Source organism: Eucalyptus grandis, chromosome 4 (assembly GCF_016545825.1).
Source record: "Eucalyptus grandis isolate ANBG69807.140 chromosome 4, ASM1654582v1, whole genome shotgun sequence".
NCBI lineage: Eukaryota > Viridiplantae > Streptophyta > Magnoliopsida > Myrtales > Myrtaceae > Eucalyptus > Eucalyptus grandis.
Window position 1 is genome coordinate 1013042 of NC_052615.1, and position 21687 is coordinate 1034728.

General features: G+C 38.5%; 1 protein-coding gene across 1 annotated transcript; it reads left to right on the top strand.

The window, feature by feature from the left end:
- Positions 1 to 17006: 17006 nt before the first annotated feature.
- LOC104440637 (3-ketoacyl-CoA synthase 11-like) lies at positions 17007 to 20051 on the top strand. Its single transcript, XM_039311770.1, has 2 exons — positions 17007 to 18009; positions 19062 to 20051. Exons 1-2 carry the CDS (start codon positions 17188 to 17190, stop codon positions 19821 to 19823), a joined length of 1584 nt encoding a protein of 527 aa, XP_039167704.1. The 5' UTR covers positions 17007 to 17187; the 3' UTR covers positions 19824 to 20051.
- The last annotated feature ends 1636 nt before the right edge of the window (positions 20052 to 21687 follow it).

A 21687-nucleotide genomic window follows, 5' to 3' on the forward strand; every position in this document is an offset into this window, starting at 1 on the left:
TCTGGAACTTGTCAACTACTTGGAAACAGAACGGTGTCTTGGTTTTCGAGGAAGCAAAGCACTGTAGCTCTTTCTACAACAGAAGCAGAGTATGTAGCTCTTGGAAGCTGCTGTTCGCAAATTCTATGGATAAAACAACAGCTACAAGACTTTGGGATTGAAGACTCATGCACAGAAATCAGATGTGACAACACCAGTGCGATCAATCTCACCAAAAATCCAATCCTTCATTCAAGAGCAAAACATATTGAGATTCGACATCACTTCATTAGAGATCATATTCAAAATGGAGAAATCTCGATTCAATTTGTTGATTCAAAGAGTCAACTAGCGGATATATTCACAAAGCCTTTGGAGAAAAATCAATTCGACTTTATCCGTTCAAGACTCAACATTTTGAAGCTCGAAGAAGTTAAAGTCTAGAGACTCACCAACTCTAAGACTCTAATCTTTCAGACTTTAAATCCTAAGACTCGAGACATTCGTGGCTATAGACTGTAAGTTGTATTTTATTTAAGAGGTACGAATTTTCATTTAGTTATTTTAACTCGAAAAGGTACGATCTTTTGTTCGGTTATTCTATAATTCGCATGAAATTTGAAGATTTTTTTAAAAAGAATAATTTTGGCGTTATTGATTTTGAAAAGAAGTGATCGTTCACTTTCCTTGCACCGATTGAACTTCCTTTTCAAAACCGAGTTATATATATATACAGTTTTTCTTTTCCCCAATCTTCAAAACCCTAAAAGGCACTCTTCTCCCGATACTGTTTCTACTGCTTGTTCGTTGTCGAGAAAGTGGTCATTTTTCTTGGGAAAGCAAGTGAAGGAATCTTCCAATCGACAAAGAAAGATGTCTTCTTCGAGGAAATCATCAAGAATCGCAAGCAGGGGACCACAAAGAATGGAGAAGGGACCGACTCACTTCGATCTCACTGAGGAAGAAGACTTAACAAGTCAGCGACAAAGTCCGATTCGCTCTCATCCACGTCATTCAACGCCTCCTGCCCCACAAGGTGCAAGTCATATTCTGGAAGAAGAGATAATCGAGGATGCCGACCCAGTAAGAGTCCAAAAGCCCTCCTTTATGTATAAACTTTATCGTGCGTTGAAAAGCACAGGTACTCCATTGAAATATATAGATGACTTCCTTAAGGACAAAAATTATGGGAATGAGTATCGTTTTCAAGAAAATGGAGGAATTGGGAATTGCCCCGAAAGGAAAAGCAGAGGAAGCACTTGCAAACATTCCAAGTGATCCTCTTATGCCAGGACAAAATTTAATTGAAGGGAACGATGATGACAGAATGTTTCTTGAATTTCAACCGAAAATGGGAGTGGCGAAAGGTGAAAGGAAATCGGATGGATTTGTTCGGATCCAAGGATCAAGAAAAAGTGTATTCCGGGCTGTTGAAAAGAGGGGTGATAAACCCTAGAAGTGTCGATTTTGACTTCCTGGACGCCATCAACATAAACTTAAGAGAACAGTTGAATTTGTTTCAACTTGAGAATTTTTGCTCTGACTCTACGGACGGGTATGCTCATCTGACCGCTTATTTCTATTCAAATCTTAGCTTTACGGATGCGAATAGAATATCATTTAGTGTACGAGACAAAGTCTACGTGGTAGATGTGAATATGTTGGCTGATATAGTTGGAGTTGAACGAGGACGCTATCTACCAATCAAAGTCTCACCTGCTCGCACTACTCTAGAACCGGTCAAAGATAGGGACGCAGAGAAGAAAGTTACCTATTCCAGGGATGAATGCCATCAACATTGTGCTTCATAAGATTGTGATCAACTGTCTTAGACCAAAGTCTATGTCAAAGACTTCTGTGTCTCTTTCTGAAGCAAAGTTGATGTACGCGATCAACACAGGACGAAAGTTCTCTCTCCCGCACACTATTCTCTTCCATATGTACGGAGCAATGTCGAAAGACAAAGGACAATTGCCTTATCTCGGTCCGCAGTGACCAAGATCTTCAGACACATGAATATTGAACCGCCTCAAACTCTTTGTGTTCAACCATGTGATAAGATGGTGGTAGGTTTGAAGATGTTAACGAAGATGCGTCTACAAGAACTTTCCAAGGCAATGGAGAAATTCGAGTAAAATCTCCCTGTTCAGACTGTTTCAAAGAGAAAAGGAAAGGAGGCCATTGGAGCCCCATCGAAAAAGAAGAAAAGATCTCTCATCCTGGAGGATGAAGATCCTACTATCCATGCACTGACAAGAACCAGACGTTCTGTTTCTCAGCCGACAGAACTTCAAAAGAACCAAAGAGAAGAAGAAGAACAGAGAGAGAAGGAGAAAGAAGCTGAAGAAGAGAAAGAAAAGTCTGCTGAATGCTGGAGAGAAGGGAAATCTAGAGCATGATCATCACTCTTCCCTTTTGGATGTCCTAGAGACGGGGGAGTTGGCAAGCAAGAAAGGACTACACCTCATGCTGCAGATAGTGAAGGTCCAAGACAATCTCCAGCCAGACCTTAAGAATTTCAGGCTTCTCAATTGCTCGAAGAAGGTGATACGTCGACACCAAATCTGCAAGTCTATACAGAAGCGCCATCGTATACATTTACTCCATCTGAAAAAGCTCATGCCAGTACACAGACAGACAATTCTGCAGATTTTCATCGCATCATGGATATTCTTCTAGAAATGTGTGGCCGAGATATATGCTCGGGATCATGAAATTCAAGCCATGAAGAATGCTGGAAAAGCATCTTCGATCACCCCGGAGGACAAGATGAAAGACCTTGCTCTGCAACTTCAAGCCAATGCCAAAGGAGATGAGGTAGCTCATCTAAGGGAGGACTTCGAGAGGCTAGAAGGCGTAGTCCAGTCAATGGGAGAATTCCGGATCGTGCGCATTCCCAGCGAGACATGACTCCTTTCTCACCCTCTTTTTTTTTAATGATGACAAAAAGGGAGAACCAATTTGAACAAACATCATTTTTAAAACTTTGACTTTTGTGGTTATGTTTATTTTTGAGTATGACTTGAGAACTTGAACTTGGGTGTGAGACTAAATTGGTCAGTGGATTTTGATGCTTGACCGGTTGCATTTATATCAAGTATTGTTATATGGTATTACTCATGAAAGACTAACCAATTTGCTGTGGATGCAGTCTGGTTGTTTATTAATCTTTATGAGTTAGCCATATTGCTTGAGAAATGTTTTTGCAGGTCAAAGTTGTTCAAATCTACAAGAAAGTTTTGTCACCATCAAAAAGGGGGAGATTGTTGGAGAAATCTTTCCGAGAATATTTTGAAGCCGACAAAACATTTCTATCGCCTAGTCTCGAATATCGATAGTTTAAAGTCTCAAGACTTTGTAATCTCAAGACTCAAGACTCAAGACTCAAGACTCAAGACTCAAGATTATTCTCACCGACGCTCTTTCTAATCCAAAGGGGCGAAGGATATCCGAAGCCGAAGTATATGGTTGAGGATTCGATCCAATCCTCTGGAAAAGATCCCTTGGTTGGATAATCACTTCGGATTTTTTTATTCTTATCTAAGAACAATTAAAGATCCGATGGTCGACGAAACATTCTTGGAATGTTCTATTCTTGGAAACCAAAATCCCGATTGTATGGGCGAACAGATTGATGGGCTATCATCGATTCCTTAAATAGCTCGAGATGATCTTCTTAATTGATTCCGTCCAACGGGTAGATTGGAGGAATTCCTTTGGTAAGTGCCAACGGCTATGATGGCATAAAGGAGTATAAAAGGAAGACGTTCTAGTTGTTTTAAGTGTGTGATCGATAGAAAAATTCCAGAGTCCAAGAACCTTGATTGTTAGTCGATACGGTTCGAGCGAAATTATATACACAGAGAGTGTTTATACTTGGTGATACCTTGAACGAGTGTAGTAGATCATCTACATCGAGAAATCAAGGAAGATCAACACCGTAACATCTCTTTGTTCATAGTGGAATCCAGCCAATCGGCATCGGTGCGAAGAGTGGACGTAGGCTTGAATCAAGCCGAACCACTATAAACCTCGTGTTTAATTCTCTCTTTCCTTTACTCAGTCTTACGATTGATTTTTTAATACTTAATCTGTCTAAGTATTGTGCAATCTCCAAGAAAATTTTCATAAACCTATTCACCCCCCTTTAGGTACTCGTACTAGCATTATCAGAGTGTAAGCACAAGAACTCTCATGTAGAATTCCTTGTGATGACAGAAAAGATTGATACTCATTCGAAAAGAATTCACTTCCATTGTTTGTACGAATCCTCTTAACATGCTTATCAAATTGATTTTTGACCATGGAGAAGAACTTCGACAGACATGAAAAAGCCTGACTTTTTGATTGTATGAGAAATACCCAAGTGGCACGAGAGTAATCATCCACGATAGTAAGAAAGAATCGGGATCCATCGCGATGTGGAGTATGATAAGGACCCCAAATGTCCATATGTACTAATGAGAAAATACTAGTGGTTCGAGATACACTAATTGGAAATGGATGTCTTGTTTGTTTTGCCAAGGGACATACTTTACAATCAGGACAAGGAAAACAAGCACTATGACCCAGACGTTTATGAGAAAGAGAAATTTTATTTCCAGTAACAGCATTACAAGAAATGCCTTTATTCAAAGAAGATCAAAATCTTTGGGGAAATTGATCCAAAAGTACAGCCCTTGTTCCATTCTACCCAAGCCCATCAGTTTCCCAGTCGAAAAGTCCTGAAATGAACAATTTTCGCAGTTGAAATTGGCTCGACAATTATTGTCCTCACAGACTTTGGAAACAGATATGAGATTGAATTCAAATTCAGGGATAAAAAGAACATTTTTAAGGATAATGTTTGGGCTAAGTTGAACAGTACCAATCTTTCTGACATCAGTAATATTTCCATTTGGAAGTCGAACATATATGGAATCAAGCGTTGGAGAGATACTAGAAAACAAATATTCATGACAAATTATGTGATCATTGGCGCCTGAATCAATAATCCATGTATCAACTGAAATATTAGTAATCTTGTTTGATGAAGTACCTGAGAAATTGGCACTTTTGTCAACTTTTGCAACTGATTAAGCGTCTTCATGATGTTCTGATATTGATCCTAGGAAATAGGTTGATAAGCTTTGTCATATCCTTGTGCTGACACCTGGTAAGCAGAAAATTCTTTTCCTTTCTGTTCTTTGTCAGTGGGCTTACCATGTAATTTCCAGCATGTCTCAATGGTATGGTGAGGACGCCGACAATATTCACAATATTTACCTTTAAATTTGTAACTTTGGCCTCCTCCCTTCTGTGATGACGTGGCATTATAATAGCCACCAGATTCAGCCCCTTGCGAGATGAAACCTGAGCCGTCAGATCCTCGGCCGTGCCTCTAATCTACGCCCTCTGATCGAACGACATTTGGACCGTCAGATCCGCGCCCCTGCTTATCTCGTCCATCTGTTCTACCGAAAGAATAGGAGCCGTCGGATCCAAGCTTTTGATCTTGGCCGTCCATTCGGTAAGCCCTAAAATTAGGGTTTCGAAATCGTTCCTCACTTTCGTTCTCCCCAAAGAAGCAAGGGTTTCCTCCCGAGGGTGTGGATCGCTGCGTCGCACGGAGATCGCCGTGAAAACGGCCGAAAAATCTCGTCGGCGCAGCAAGAGCCATGCTTTCTTCTTTCTTCTCAATCCCGGCGGTGGCCATTTGCTGGTTCTCTTCCTGGACAACGAGCTGGAAGATGCGGCCGAGCGGCGGGACAGTCTCCATGGCGAGGATCTGCGAACCGGAAGGTATGTAGCTCTCATTTAGGGCTAATAGGAACCGTGTCACCTTCTCACGGTCTCGGATTTCTTTGTACTGGTTGAGTGTGGACTCCGGTCCTTCAAGTTGCTCCTTGGCCTCCTCAAGCTCGTTCCAGAGCGCTGATAGCCGGTTGAAACAGGCGGTAACCGAGAGGTTCCCCTGTTTCAATTCGGTGAGGGCTTGAGTGAGTGAGAAAACCTTCACCCTATCGAGCTTTCCGTACATCTCCTTTATGTTGTTCCACATTATTCTCGCATCCTCAGTCAGAGGAAGCCCAGCGGCGACCTCCGGTGACACACAATTTCCAATCCATGTACGCATTAATTGATTGCATTTGCGCCAATGGCGTTGCAGGCGTTCATCAATCGGGAAAGGCACGGATCCGTCAAGAAATCCGTCCTTATCCTTGGTAACAAGAGCCCGCCGAAAATCCCTCGCCCAAACTGAATAGTGGTCCGGTCCGGTGAGTTGAAGGGTGATGAGTCGCAGCTCCGGGCCGTCGGCCGACGACGTGTACAATGCATCCCCGGATTCCGGACGGCTGGCGAAAGGCGGAAAAACCAGCGGCGCAAACCCAGGTGGGAAACTCGGGTAGGGATTCGTTCCCGACCCACCGGATTGAATTCGGGTCCATGACCCGAATTTGGAACAGGTATAGATTCTCCATTTGGGCCATATTGATTTGACCCAATCCCCCATGGTCCTTGAACTGGAACCCATGGTACATACGGCCATGTTGGTGTAGGAAATTGTCTAATGACTGAAGCAGATGCAGGTAATTGTCCGGTGACTGGAGTAGATGCAGATCGATCGGACGATTCCTCTGTTGTGTCTCTGGGTTGGTCTGGATTTTGGATTTCTGAGTTGTTGGGGCTCTGCATATCGAATTCCTTTCTTCAATGTGCTGTCTTTGTTCTGCAGGTAGTGATTTGCAGCAACAAAAAAAAAAAAAAAAAAAAGACAATTGGAGGCAACTCGAAAAAAAATTGCGGAAGGTGGATCAGAAAGCTCGCTCTAATACCATGAAAGGAAACGCAGAGCAATGGTAAAATACTTTTCTGTGTATTTTTCAGTATCGCACAATGTACAAGGAGTGTCAGTATTTGTAGTACAAGAGAAAAGAATCAAAAGAAATATATGCACAATATTGTTTTTCCTAAAATATTCTATGTCTATTATATGTAATAGCAATTTGTAATCTCAGTGGATAGGAATAATTCTCCTTCCAACAATGTAAGGCGTGGTCCATGATTGAGTCCAACAACGAAAATAAGCAGGAAAATTGTCCAAAAAGTGTTAAACTTATTACAGTTTTGTCAATTCAATCATAAACACGACAATTTTGCAAATTGAGCTTTAAATAAGTGCCAAGCCTCTGGTCGAGAGAGAGAGAGAGAGAGAGAGAGAGAGATGGAAAAATTTTAATATGGAAAAAATTCAAAAAAATTCAAAAAAATTATTAAAACCGTTCACATCGACATCGGTCATGTCACGTAAGACGGTTGACCGAATGGACTTAATTGGCAAAAGTTGGAAAATGTTTAGGATTTAGTTGGCAAAACTGAAAATTTTAGGACTAAATTAACAAAAATTAAAATGTTTATGATTGAATAACAAAGGTGCAATAAATTTAGGTTTATGACAAAAATAAGTTGAAAAGGTTTACGACGAAAAAAAGCAGTATGCAGCCCAATAAAAATGAGTTGAAATTCAGGTTTGAGTTGAACCCATTTAGATCCATTTTCAGTTGGTTTTTGTCTCTTACAACTTTCTTTAATTCACTTGTAAAATTGTTTTGGCCTAAACTCACTTGTAAAATTAATTACAGTGGCCCATTTTAAACCTCACTTAGAAATGCATTTTCCAAAGTGCCGAGATGCAAGAGTTCCGAGATTTTCAAAACCACACAAGATAGACACGTCACTCTCGCTTTTTCAGCGCAACACTTCAGAAACAATTAGAAGCCTTCTTAATTTTATTATAGGAAGGATTGTAGAAAAGTAATAGGTCATCTTATTCCTTCCAAGTGGCAGCGTGAACCCCCCACCCCCTTTGGACTATATTATGTTTTAACTCCAGCTTATCTTTTCCATGTAAACATCGTCGTTTTCAATGAATGAAAGCAGCTAATTACCGACCAAAAAATATATAAAAAATTAGGTCATCTTATTCTAGCCGCCAACATAAGATGGACATTGCCAATCGCAATATAAAAGACGTTGGGTGTCAATGTTTCTCGACGCGAATTTCAACGTGAGTCCCGCAAATCCTCTAATTGCTTTGGTCTATTAAAAAGTTTGAGATAAGTATTTTCTTGCTTTGTCGGACCCGAGTAGGTCCTTAAAAGGCTCAAAGAAAATACAAGCGGGATAACTGCCCTGGGGTGGGAGTTCTTGCGCTATTCTCTGTATTCCTTCTCTGTCGGGAAGACAAAGATAAACAAGAAATTATGGGGCCTCTCAGTGGAAAAGATAGACTCCACGTCAGGGCTAGCTCTGGCTACCGCTGCGTAGGGTGGTATAGTAGCCACCCGTGCCATGGCTAAATAAATGGATCTGATTATCAATCAAATCAAGCTCAGGTTTCCACCGAGAGATAATCCAAATTCGAATATCCCCCGCCAAGCTCGTTCATTGATTATCATATTCCAAGGCACTTAGCTTTACTGAGTGAGTGATGGGCTTAACTTTAAGCCACTAACCTTTGGCTCGGATTCGTCAGGTCCCTTTGGTCGATTCGCTCAATTGGTTTTTTCTTATCTTCCTTAAACTTCAAACTTGTTCTAGTTTGAGAAATGAGGCACTGGCCTAGCACCCTAGCTAAATAAGAAGAGGAGGCATTTCTCATTCGAAAAGAAAGGGTCCTTGTATAGGGTTCCAACCCCACAGACCATGTATTGAAAATAAGTTCTTCCCGTGTCCTTAGAAAGCTTGAATGTCCTTATTAAAAACATTAGCGCTTTATATATCATAGAGTAATAATTTGCTCCTTATGTATCTACCCTAATGTGTGTTATATTATCCAGATAAAAAAACTTATTTCCTTTTTACTAGGGCTTCTTCTTCTTACGATTCTGATTGAACTAGATTCACTATACTAAGTTCAATGACTCTTGGATAGCAATTGGAATAAACTATAAACAAAACCAATATCATTGTTCATGTAAGATTAATCCATTAACTTAATAATATTGTTTGGTGACCTTATAAACAGCAAACCACCACCGGCCTTGGTGGTGAAGTTGGATAAGACCTTGAACCTTGGGGGAAAGGTGCAATGGTCAAAACCCAATGGAAGCATCGACGTCTTAAGCGTGATGTCAGGGTGGTGGGTCCTTCGCTAGCATCACTCCAGGGTTTACTTGGCGGCTATGTACCGCCGTAAGGTGATGAACGGCTGACGGGGTTCCCTGGATTACCAAAAAAAAAAAAAACAGCAAACCTTCATTGAATATTTAAAGCATTTGCATTGAAAATTCTCCCCCCAAGTCTACATGCCTAACTCCAGCACTACTCGACATCAGCTATCCTTTATCTTCTCTCCCACACAAACGTGTTCTCTCCTCTGCCTCCCTCTCTCCCTCCGGCTCAATCCCCTTCAACGTTCATGAGAAGAGATTATTGCGGTTCCCCCTCGAGCCAAATTATAATGTTCCGTTTCAGAATTATACTTCTTTTATGTTACTAAATTTTATAAGTATTGATAAATATAAACAAACTGCTGGTATAAGAAAATCACCGCATAATATTTTTCCAGGTAAATTTTTAGTAACTTAACAATACTTTTTTAAGGTATTATCATAGACAAGAAAATTTCAAAATAGTCATAAACCTATTGTACATATATCAATTCTATTTTGAACCTTTTTAATTTGATCAATTTAGTTCTAAATATTTTATTAACATTCGACCAATATAGTCCTTTCGGACAATTTTGACCAAAATTGTTAACGTGAACGCTAGTCGTCCTACGTAGTATGGCCAGTGCAAACGTGAACAATTTTATTTTTCATTTTCTTAATTTTTATTTTTCTCTTCTTTTCCTTTTCATCCTTCTTCCTCGGCCAATCAATGGGCCTCGGTGATGGCTAGAGGTGAGGCCCAGCAAGGGTCAAACTTCGTCAACCACTGGCTAGGCTAGACGAACGAGGCACGACTTTGCTAGCAGCAAGCAAGGCTCACGTTGCCCTTGTCAGCCATCACCAAGGCCCACCAACCAGAGGAGGAAGAAAGACAAGGAAAAAAAAATGATAGAAAAGAAAAGGAAATGGGAAAAAAAATTCCAAAAAATACAAAAAAAAGTCCATGTCAATGATTTCAAGCTAAAATTATGCGAAATGACTACATTAGCAAATAATCAAAAGATTTAGGATTAAACTAGCCAAATCAAGGATTCTTGACTAAATTAGAACCCATACAATCTTTTTTGGTAATTATCCCCGATATGGAAGTGCAAAATTGATCAAAATCAATGGACACGATAAAGTTTCATTAGTTATTGCAGTGTGATTTATTAATTTAATTCTTCATATAAATTGAGGAGAAAGATGGTACTATCATACAGCTCCAAATATAATATACACACACGCACACGCATCAATTTTGGGGTCTATACCTAAGTTATGCATTAGGATCTCTAAACTTTTTTGTTTTTGTTTTTCAACTTATGGACTTTTTATTGTTATTTCTCTCCCGCGCCTGTACACATGCCACACAGTCGACTTTTCAGTTCCTCTTTTTCAATGTTTTTATTTATATTTTTACAAATTATTTTATTTTTTATTTTCCCTTTACACATAAACACAATCCGCACGATCTAATTCTCTCCCCATTTGTTGGACTTTAGTAACTATTTAAATTGTTATGTCTAAACCGTGAGACCTAAAACTTTGGGGATATTCCCCAAGGTGGAAGAAGAAAAAATTATCCTCTAATTCCATGCAACCAGTAAGGCCGGTTGCCCCTGGGTAACCACCACCAAGGATTTAAGGCATGCCCTTATTATTATTTATTATTTGCAAATTCCTTTCCTCCTTTAAAGAGAACTGGGGCTAGCTTTGTGGGCCCTTCATGAATATAGGTTAGACTTAGACCTCACTGGTCTGGGCCACGAATACTAATGGCCTCATATTCAAGCCCTTTCAAATATAACCAGATTAGGCCCATTTTACTTTTCTCGTTATCTTCTTCTTCTTTTTCTTTTATTTATTTATTACTGTTTTGGTTTTTTTTTTTTTTATTATTTATGTACAAGTTCCTTTCCTTCTTTACAAGAGAACACGAGCCAACCTCCTGGGCCCGGTCCATATATGTAGGTTAGACTTAGACCTAATGGGTCTGGGCCACGGATACTAATGGGCTCTCAAATCAAGCCTTTCAAATATAAGCAAATTAGGCCCATTGTACTATTCTCCTTTTCTTTTTCTTCTTCTCTCTCTTTTTTTCTTTTTTCTTTTTTTGCTGTTTTGTTTTGTTTTGCTTTTTTTTGTATTCTCTCCCCTTGCGCTCTAATGCGATCAACGCACTGTAATTTATTATTATTATTATTATTATTATTATTATTATTATTATTATTATTATTGGGTTTTATTATTTATTTATCTTATACCAATTTTTATTCTTATTTTCCTTTTCTCCTTAAACCATCGTCTTTTTCCTATATATCGAGAAATCCATTTTACTTACGAACTAACCTCCTCATCAATGATCAACACATCCAAGCATTAGACTCCTTTTCACTTACCTCAAGTAGAAGGTTGGAATAAAATCAAAGCTTTCATCACCCTCAAAGCAAAATAATCAAGAATAAAGATTAACATCTCTCAACCTTTTAAAAGATAATAAAACCCACAGTTTTTTTTTTTTTTTTGGTAAGATAAAACCCACAGTTTCACCTTGTAAGCTCTTGAAAAATGGAATTTTGAAGATTTGACGACAAAAGAATAAAATCTTTCATTTCTCATGAAAGATAGGAACATGAAAATATAAAAGGAAGATCTCTTTTTCTTTCTTTGCAAAAATAAGTTGTAATTCTTTTTTAAAGTTAAAGACATATGGAGACTTATTTATAGGGCAAGGGAGGTGAGAACTAGTAACCTAAGTTAACAGAAATGATGAATTAAGGTTAAAAAAATATGCTAGGTGGAAATGCAAGAGAGGTGGTCAAGTTAGAAAACCAGAAGTGACATAATCACATCATCAAATGTGGATAAACTAAGTAATAATGATCTTAAGTAAAAAAGCTAGGTGTAAAGAGAGGAATGGTGCTTTACTCCAAAGGATACAAGTGGCCTCAAAAGTGGCTTAATAAAAGTAGCCAAAATGAGATATTTTGATTGAAATGTGAGAGAACTCCTTGTTGTCCAAGTAAAAGAAATGAGTAATTGAGAGCATTAACGGGCTAAAGTTGAAAGAGATTATTTAATGCATGATATCAAGGTTAAACTAAGTTCAATGTCACAAACTAAGGACGCGGGGCTTAAAATACCTAGTGGAAAAATGAAGAAAGAGTATATAAATTAAAAATGGACAAATGGGTCACCTGCATGGTTTCCAAATTAGATATTTTGTTAAGTTATTAAAGAATCTTGAGAATCAATACATAAATAAGGAAATCAATGTCCATTTCAAGCATGGATAAATTAGAAAAATATTTTGAACCTTAATAAAAACATTAGTGAAAAATAACGGATGCCAAGAAAATCTCAATTTGGCTAATTTAAAACTTGACTATTGTCGAAACTGCAATTTGAGGACTGCAACTAATATGGTGTTAAATTAATTGTTGCCACTCAACATCGTTGACATACATGTCAACACCTATCAATTTAATCTCAAAAAATAGCACATATGCATTTTTATCATTTGCAATAGTCTTAACTGGTGCACTTAAAGAACTTGTTGACTAAACCTATTAAGATTTTTTTATGGGACTATTAAAATATAATTTTAATATGTAGCATATACGGTTTCAATATAAAGATAATTTCGTGCCATACTTTAATAAATACTAAGTATCAAGTTGGTATATCCAACTTACACTGTGTTTGGCAATCTGGATAAAATTCATAATATGATAAAATTATCCTATCATATGTTTGATATTCATTTAAGATAGGATAAATGGAAATATCAGGGAATATAGACCATATAAAATTATGCATTGGAGGAAGTGGGATAAACATGGATAGGATTTCTAGCATTTATAATGAGGAAGTTATTTTTCTCGAATGATGGATTTTTTAAATTAACAAAATTAAAGTTATATCTCAATATAAACAATATTTAAATTCTAACATAAGAAATTCAAAATAAATAAAAATAACAATTTAGTTATTTTAATTTAATCTTATTTTCATTTGTATATATTCGAATTTAATTATATTTTAAAAAATTCTTTCAATATATATAAAAATATATTTATATTTATTATATATTTTAGGTATTTTAGTATTTTAAGTATATTAGTAAAAATTACTATTTAATAAAATTTTATTAGAAGAACAGTTGGAGGGGAAAATAAAAAATAAAAATATTAAAAAGAGAGGAAAATAAAATAAAGTAAGCAAGAGTGTCACAAGAGATAGTAATTTTCTTGATGGACAAGTTTTTTTTTTTTTTTTAAATTAACAAAATTAAAATTATATCTCAATATAAATAAAGGATGCCTTAAGCTCCGCTCGTTCCCGTGTCTTATGTGCCGGGCCAAGTTGCTTGCAAGGCTTTGCTTAGTTGACTAAGCGTCGGGCTTTCAGATCTTAGCACCACCAACCTAAACTCTTTTCTTTGACACCTAGTTCAACAATTAAGTCTCGTTTGAGTTTATTTTCAGCCACTCTATTTATCCTCATTATGACAAGCTCCCTCTCCTTTCCCTTGCCCTTGTTGTCACGACATTCTAATAACTTAAAGTTCCCCGCTTGTGCTCTCGTCAAGTGAAGCCCATAGCAAAAAAATTACAATTTAGTTATCTTAATTTAATCTTTTTTAATATATTTGAATTTAATTTAATTTTATATAATAATTTCAATATATAAAATATAGATATATTTATTATATATTTTAGGTATTTCAGTATTTTGGTTATATTAGTACAATCTACTATTTAACAAAATTTTATTAGAGAATGATGGGAGGGGAAAAATAAAAAAGAAATTAATTAATAAAAGAGAGGAAAATATAATAAAAAACCAAATAAAATAAATTAAGTAAGAGTATCGCGAGAGATTTTTACCATCTTATTTTATAAAAATTTTGGTTCATTTTTACTAATGTGTCATTTATACCAAATAATATACATGATATGATATGAATATATCCAACTTTATTACTGCAATCACCAAACATTGAATATGATTTATCAAAATCCCATAGATTTCATATTTTATCTTATCTAGTTTTTTCATGAATAGGAATTCGGACGACCAAACGTAGACTTAGAAGTTTTGAATTGGATTTCTTGGGTTTCCTTTTTAATCATCTATGAGTTTCATTCTTTAATACAGCTTAACACTTTCATCATTAAATTGATTTTCTCATGAAAATAAACGTTTTTAGATATCAATATATTATGATGCGGATGCGACTGCCTAGGAATTTTCTATAGCGTTCAGATAAGTCAAAACGTGGTCAACGAGCCAGGAACAAGAGATTTGATCATGATTTACGCCAAAATTTTCAAGAAGATATCAAGATGCAATGGATATTTTATAATAGGAATTTATATATAGTTTTGATATCTTCTTTGTATTTACTCCTCGTGCCAGTCCTTTAAATCTCCTCGGCCTCGGCCCTCGTGCCAATCCTCACGGCCCCATACCTGGCCCAACTGTGGGAACAACTCAGGTTCAACCTCGTCACCATCGTAATCTTTTCGACCCTCGTCATATTTCTGGTCACTCCCAACTTCATGAACCAGCCAAACAAAAGTCTACCTTGTCGACTTTGCCTGCTATAGGTCCGATGAGCCCAGATATGTACCGGCGAGACCTTCATGGAGCAGTCGGAGCTCACGACCGCCTTCACCAAGGAGAGCCTTGCTTATGAGCGGCAGATCCTCAAGAAGTTCGGGCTCGGGCAGAGGACACATGTGCCTGCATGCGCAAGAGACATACGAATTAAAAAAATACATTGACTCAAGAGATACATGAACTAAAGAGACGTATCTCATTTTGCTAATTTTCATTGATCCATTCATTAACACACTATAATTACAACACATAGGAGAATCCATCCACAGGAACCTATAATAAATCTAGGTTTGTTGTCCAAACCAACGAGAGCTTGTTCGAGGACAAATTAGAGTTTAGATATTGAGGATGAGTGAAGGGAGGGCGATGAGCTAATGGCTTACACCTCGGAGCTTTGTCTTCCACCATTGCCATGCTTGACCATGAGCACGAGATCTAGGTCTCAAATCAAACATGAGATTGCTTGCGCTTTGATCAAGGGCTCAAATCGATCTCCATTTGATGACGAAGGTGTTGGAGTTGCGGTCAAGGACTGGTGAACAAGCTTGAGGGCGTCAATGGACAGTTTGGCGGGGAGAGAATAAAGGACTTTAGAGGAAGAGAGAGTAAGATGGAGGCGTGAGGAATTACGATGGAAAAAAAAAGAGGGAAAGAAAGAAATAAAACAAAAGGAGAAGGAGAAAAAAAATTATAATATTAAGACAAAAATACCTCTAACTATGATTTGACCTTTATAACTACATATCTTTATTTGAGATTAAATAAGTCATTTTATATTATTATATGAAATAAAGTGCACCACTCTTTTAAGAAAACGACTCACTTTAAATCTTTCTATGCAATTTTCTCCTAATCTTAGCAATGACCATATAATAACCTATGAAGCTCCGACATGTTGCCTAAGCTTCGACACGCTTTGACACATTTGGACATTCGGTCAACCTTTCTTGACACATTCCAACTTGCGTGTCTAAAAGAGAGGATGACAATGAAGGGTGGAGGCGAGGGAGGGCCAGAGGAAGAGCAGGCAATCCAGAGGGCCATGTTTGCGACAATGTGATGGAGGGCCGGCGGCGAGTCTACAGCTGCGAAAGATGGCTCTTTCGATGAGCGACTGCGATGAGCTGATCGGGAGAGAGCTGTGTGACGAGGAGGAAGAAGAGGCTGTGGTTAGGGTTTTAGCGAGGGGAGGGTGGTGGGGGACCATGGAAAGAAACTGAGGCGGGAGAGGGGTGGCGTGATGATGAAAGAAATCGGGGCCAGATAGGGAGGTGGCGTGGGGGAAAAACCGAAGTGGGAGGTGGGATGGGGGTGATTGATGGCGGCAGGGCTTTGGGGATGATTGATGGGGGTAGGTAGCAGGGGTAGCAGGTGCCGTCGAGGGGGCAGGGGGAGAGAGAGAGAGAGCAGGGAAGAAGTAAGGGCAAAATCTTGAGGTGGCGTGAGGTGCTGTCGTGGGGGAGGAAGAAAGAGAGAGCAGGTAAAAAATAAAAAATGGAAATATTTTGGGGTGGCGTGGGGGATTGGAGAGAGAGAAACGGGGGAGAGGAAGAGAGAGAGAGCAGGTAGAAAATAAAAAATGGAGGTAATATTTTTGGGTGGCGTGGGGAATAGGAGAGAGAGAAACGGGGAGAGGAAGAGAGAGGAGAGCAGGTAAAAAATAAAAAATGGAGGAAATATTTTGGGGGTGGCGTGGAGGAGAGAGAAACGGGGAGGGAAATGATTTTTTGGGGACGAGAGTTTAGAGAGAAGAGAGGGAAAAATAATTTTGAGTGATAAAGTTATTTTTGTTATAAAAATAAATAAATTAAAAAATTATTTCGAAAAGTAAAAATATTGAATGTTAAATAATAATAAATTTTGATGATTATAATATATCATGGATTTATTTAAATAAAGTTGATTCTATTTTTTTGTTAATTATTAGTCTTATTCATAATTTTTATTAAAGTTAAAAATATGTTCCTAAATATGGTTATGCATTAACTATAATATATGTTTATCTATGAATAGATTTATTAATATTATTAGTATAAATTCATTGTAAACTCTTTATTTATTTATTTGTGAATTTAAATCAAATGAATAAAAGATAAAAATATTTATTTAATAATAACGTGTCATAACACGTCGGAATTCTTTATTTTTGAGAAATGATATGTCGGTATATTGTGTCATGTCTCCGTATCGCGTCTCCGTACTACTTAGATAATAACTACTCCTCTACGCTCTCCATGCACTCTCTATAAATCCACCCCAAACACTCTCCAATGTTCCTCATGCATTGCTAAAACCCTCTCTCTCTTTCTCTCTCTCTGCCATTTCCCCCCGTTTGCTTTTGGAACTCCAAAGTTCTCGTCCTTTTGTTATTCTTAGGAAACGCCTCTGAAGAAGAGGCACAAGAAACCTCCGAAGCTGCAAAAATCTTGGTTTTTTTTTCGCAGAAATGGCTGCAGAAAAGGCCGAGCAACAAGAGCAGATAACTCTGCAAAACCTAAGCCAAGCTTTCCCTATCTCAGTCGAACCTCAAAGCCAAGACTCGGACAAACCATCGAACCCCAACCTCCCAAGCTTCCTGTCGTCAGTGAGGCTCAAGTACGTGAAGCTCGGCTACCACTACCTCATATCCAACGCCATGTATTTACTGCTCGTGCCACTCCTCGGCATCTCCTCAGCCCACTTCTTGACCCTCACGGCCCAAGACCTGGCCCAACTCTCGGACCAACTGAGGTTCAACCTCGTCACCGTCGTCCTCTTCCCTGCCGTCATGGTGTTTCTGGTAACTCTCTCCTTCGTGACCCGACCAAGCAAAGTCTACCTTGTTGACTTCGCCTGTTACAAGCCCAAACCGGCCCAGATATGCACCGGCGAGACCTTCATGGAGATCTCGGAGCTCACGACCGCCTTCAACGAGGAGAACCTTGCTTTCCAGCATAAGATATTTGAGAAGTCCGGGCTCGGGCAGCGGACTTACTTGCCCGAGGCCGTGCTCCAGGTCCCACCAAACCTATGCATGGCAGAAGCACGGGCAGAGGTTGAGGCCGTGATGTTCGGGGCCATCGACCAGCTGCTGCCCAGGACCGGGGTCAAGGCTAAGGACATAGGGATCCTCGTTGTGAACTGTAGTTTGTTCAACCCGACACCGTCCCTGTCGTCAATGATCGTGAATCACTACAAGCTCAGAGGGAACGTGTTGAGCTACAATCTTGGTGGGATGGGTTGCAGCGCTGGGTTGACTGCTATCGACCTTGCTAAGCACTTGCTACAGGTTTGGCTTCTTCTCTCCCCTCTCTTCTTCTATTCTTCTTCTATTCTTCAAAGTATAAGTTTGACAATGGGAACTTTTTTATGAATAACACCCTCGATGATATCAAAGAATGGATACGATATAAAATTTTTTTTGGATTTCATATCTTATACTATTTAGTCTCATCCTCTTTAGAAATCTGAACGATCAAACATAGTTTTTATGTTGATAATGTGTCATGTGATTTAAAAGGAAAATGCTTAGCGAGCCATATTGTTAAGCTTAGAAAACGGACGGCTAATCCTAAGCCACCCACATTTTAAATGAGAGAGAGGGAGAACTATGTCTTGCTTGGAAATTTCCATGTATTGTGTTTAAGAAAGGAAATTTTTGTGGACATCCTTTGATTGTTACACCGTGAGACGGTAATGCTAGCACCATTCAATTTAAAAATATTTCATAAAATTAGAATCATGACAAAAAAAAAAAGATGATTAAGTGACAATTTTTAATCTAATGTGAAAATTACAGCATGTTCTAAACCACAAAAATCCATTCAGCAAATAATTATAAATTATTTTGGGATCAAATCCTTTAAAAATTTATGGCTCAAAACAAATTATTATTTACATAGTAGCCCCAAGACTGTTCTGTTAATAAAGTCATTAAAAAAAAACAACTTTATTTAGGTTGTGCCGACAGTAAAATTTTAGGTAATTACTTTCCTTAGTTTACACTTTGGTTGGTAGAGAAGTAGGAGCTAGTGAGTGGTTTGAACTCGGAACCCTCGAAACCTAGATGTCGTTGAACAAAATGATCCACTGATAAGTCAACCCAAGATTTATTATGCCACAAAATATAGCTAGATTTGAAATAGGACTTTTCGCATTTATGAATTTGATATATGACAACGAAATTGAACAATTTAAGCTTTGTACATTCTCAAATTGCTATATGCTTTATCTACTAGGTACTCAAAATTCTAAGTTTTCTTACTAGGGAGATTCAATTTATGTCTCAACAAAATTAAAGTTCAGCCAATGTTATTACTTCTCTTATGGGTTAATCACTAGGTACATCATAACTCTTATGCCCTAGTGGTGAGCACCGAGAGCCTCACCCTCAACTGGTATCTCGGCAATGACCGGTCAATGCTCATCTCAAACTGCCTCTTCCGAATGGGTGGGGCAGCCATCCTCCTCTCCAACCGGTCCTCCGACCGCCGCCGCTCCAAGTACCAGCTCATCCACACCGTGCGCACCCACAAAGGCTCGGACGACAAAAGCTATGGTAGCTTGTTCCAGCGAGAGGACCAGAAGAAGAAGATCGGCTTGTCGCTATCCATGGACTTGGTGGCGGTCATCAAGGAAGCCATAAAGACCAACATCATGACCCTTGGCCCGGCAGTGCTCCCAATGTCAGAACAGCTCTGGTTCTTCATGACCTTGGTCGCAAGGAAGGTGTTCAAGATGAAGATTAGGCCATACATTCCCGACTTCAAGTTGGCCTTTAAGCATTTTTGCATCCACGTTGGAGGCCGACCTGTTCTTGATGAGATGGAGAAGAGCCTCGAGCTCACCAAGTGGCACATGGAGCCATCACGAATGACTCTATACCGATTCGGGAACACCTCGAGTAGCTCAGTGTGGTATGAATTGGCCTATTTGGAGGCCAAAGGAAGGATTAGGAAAGGCGATAGGACATGGCAAATCGCATTTGGGGCCGGATTCAAGTGCAACAGCGCAGTTTGGCAGGCGTTGAGGACCGTTGACTCGGTGAAGGAGAACAACCCATGGATGGACGATATTCACGAGTTCCCTGTCAATGTTTCATAAGCGTTATCCATTGATCTGACGCGAAATAAGCGCTTCGGTTGGGATTTTGCCAATATAAGCAAAGTTGATTCCGAATGATACGCAAATCCTTAATTATTCTATTGCCTTGTGCTCATAAGCAAGCATCATTCCAAATCTTATGGTTACGTAGGTATTTAAATATGTCGAGAATTTTCTAATACTCGTGGTTATCTAAATATTTGAATATGTCAAGTATTTGCGATTATCGAAGTGCTTCCTCTCCGAGCCCTGTCGCTTGTGTAAGTGCATGTTTACACAAATTTTCAAGTACTTATGGTTATCTAGGTATTTTAATGTTTTTTGTATTTGTGATAATCTAGATATTGATATTTGAATTTTAGTTGACAAGTTCAACATTGCTTTAAAGAAAAAAAAAGAAAAAAAGGGAAAAAAAAAGGTTTACTTAGTTTTTTACCCTATCGGCGACCAACCTGGTGTGATACATGACTTGATTGACTCACAGTACCTTCTCCACCCATGGTTAAGTCAAGATCCTTCTCCACTCAAGGCTTTGTTGCTATCCCTAGCAATTTCGATGGGCCATGGCAATTATGCATCATTCAACATGTTACGTCCAATCATCGAGTTCCGACCGGTACCGATGTGGTAGGAGCGCCTGCTGTCCCTCTTGCCTGCTGTCCCTCTTGCAAGAAATTATTACGTATTGGCTCTCGCGCTCCATGTTAAATTGGTGACGACGTGGCTATACCTTATCAAACCCACTCCCGACCCAAAAAAGGGCATCCATTCAATACACACGCTCATCTAAGGAATTAATTGTCCTTTGAATTAGATGCTACTCGCTCTCTCTCAAATATACTTTGCTTTTTACAACATTTTACTATGAAATTGGAAAAAATTAATAAGGTTATTGCTAACGATCTTTAATTGTACTTTTGAATTGAACATTTTTTATATTTGAAGTAGGTGATTTCTGGAAATGTTCACCATTTCAAATTTTATTACTGTTTTGGTTTTTTTATTTTTTATTTTATTTTATTATTTATGTACAAGTTCCTTTCCTTCTTTACAAGAGGACCGGGCCCAGGATTACAAGAGAACACGGGCCAACCTCCTGGGCCCGGTCCATATATGTAGGTTAGACTTAGACCTAATGGGTCTGGGCCACGGATACTAATGGGCTCTCAGATCAAGCCTTTCAAATATAAGCAAATTAGGCCCATTGTACTATTCTCTTTTTCTTTTTCTTCTTCTCTCTTTTTTGCTGTTTTTGTTTTGTTTTGTTTTTTTTTTTTTTGGTATTCTCTCCCCTTGCGCTCTAATGCAATCAACGCATTGTAATTTTTATTATTATTATTATTATTATTATTATTATTATTATTATTATTATTCGGGTTTTATTATTTATTTATCTTATACCAATTTTTATTCTTATTTTCCTTTTCTCCTCAAACCATCGTCTTTTCTTGTATATTGAGAAATCCATTTTACTTACAAACTAACCTCCTCATCAATGATCAACACATCCAAGCATTAGACTAGGTGCCACCATTGTCCACCTCCAGTCATCCGATCGCCACTGTCATTAGTCGGGCTTAGTAAAAAAATCGTGACATCAGCTCTCGGACATCCCTCTCCGACGACCAAATCCAAACGCCACAATTATTCACACCCATATGGATAGGCAAAGCACTATTTCAAATCAAACATGCACGATTCGGGGAAATTCTCAACATGTTCAAAGAATCCTCAACAAATACTTTTACTCATTCACAAAGGAATATGTCTAGTAAAAATTGCACCATAACACAAGTATAAGAGAATAACATATTTACTCCATCACAGAGAGCAGGGCAGGTTTAGTTGCCGAAAAAATGAACAT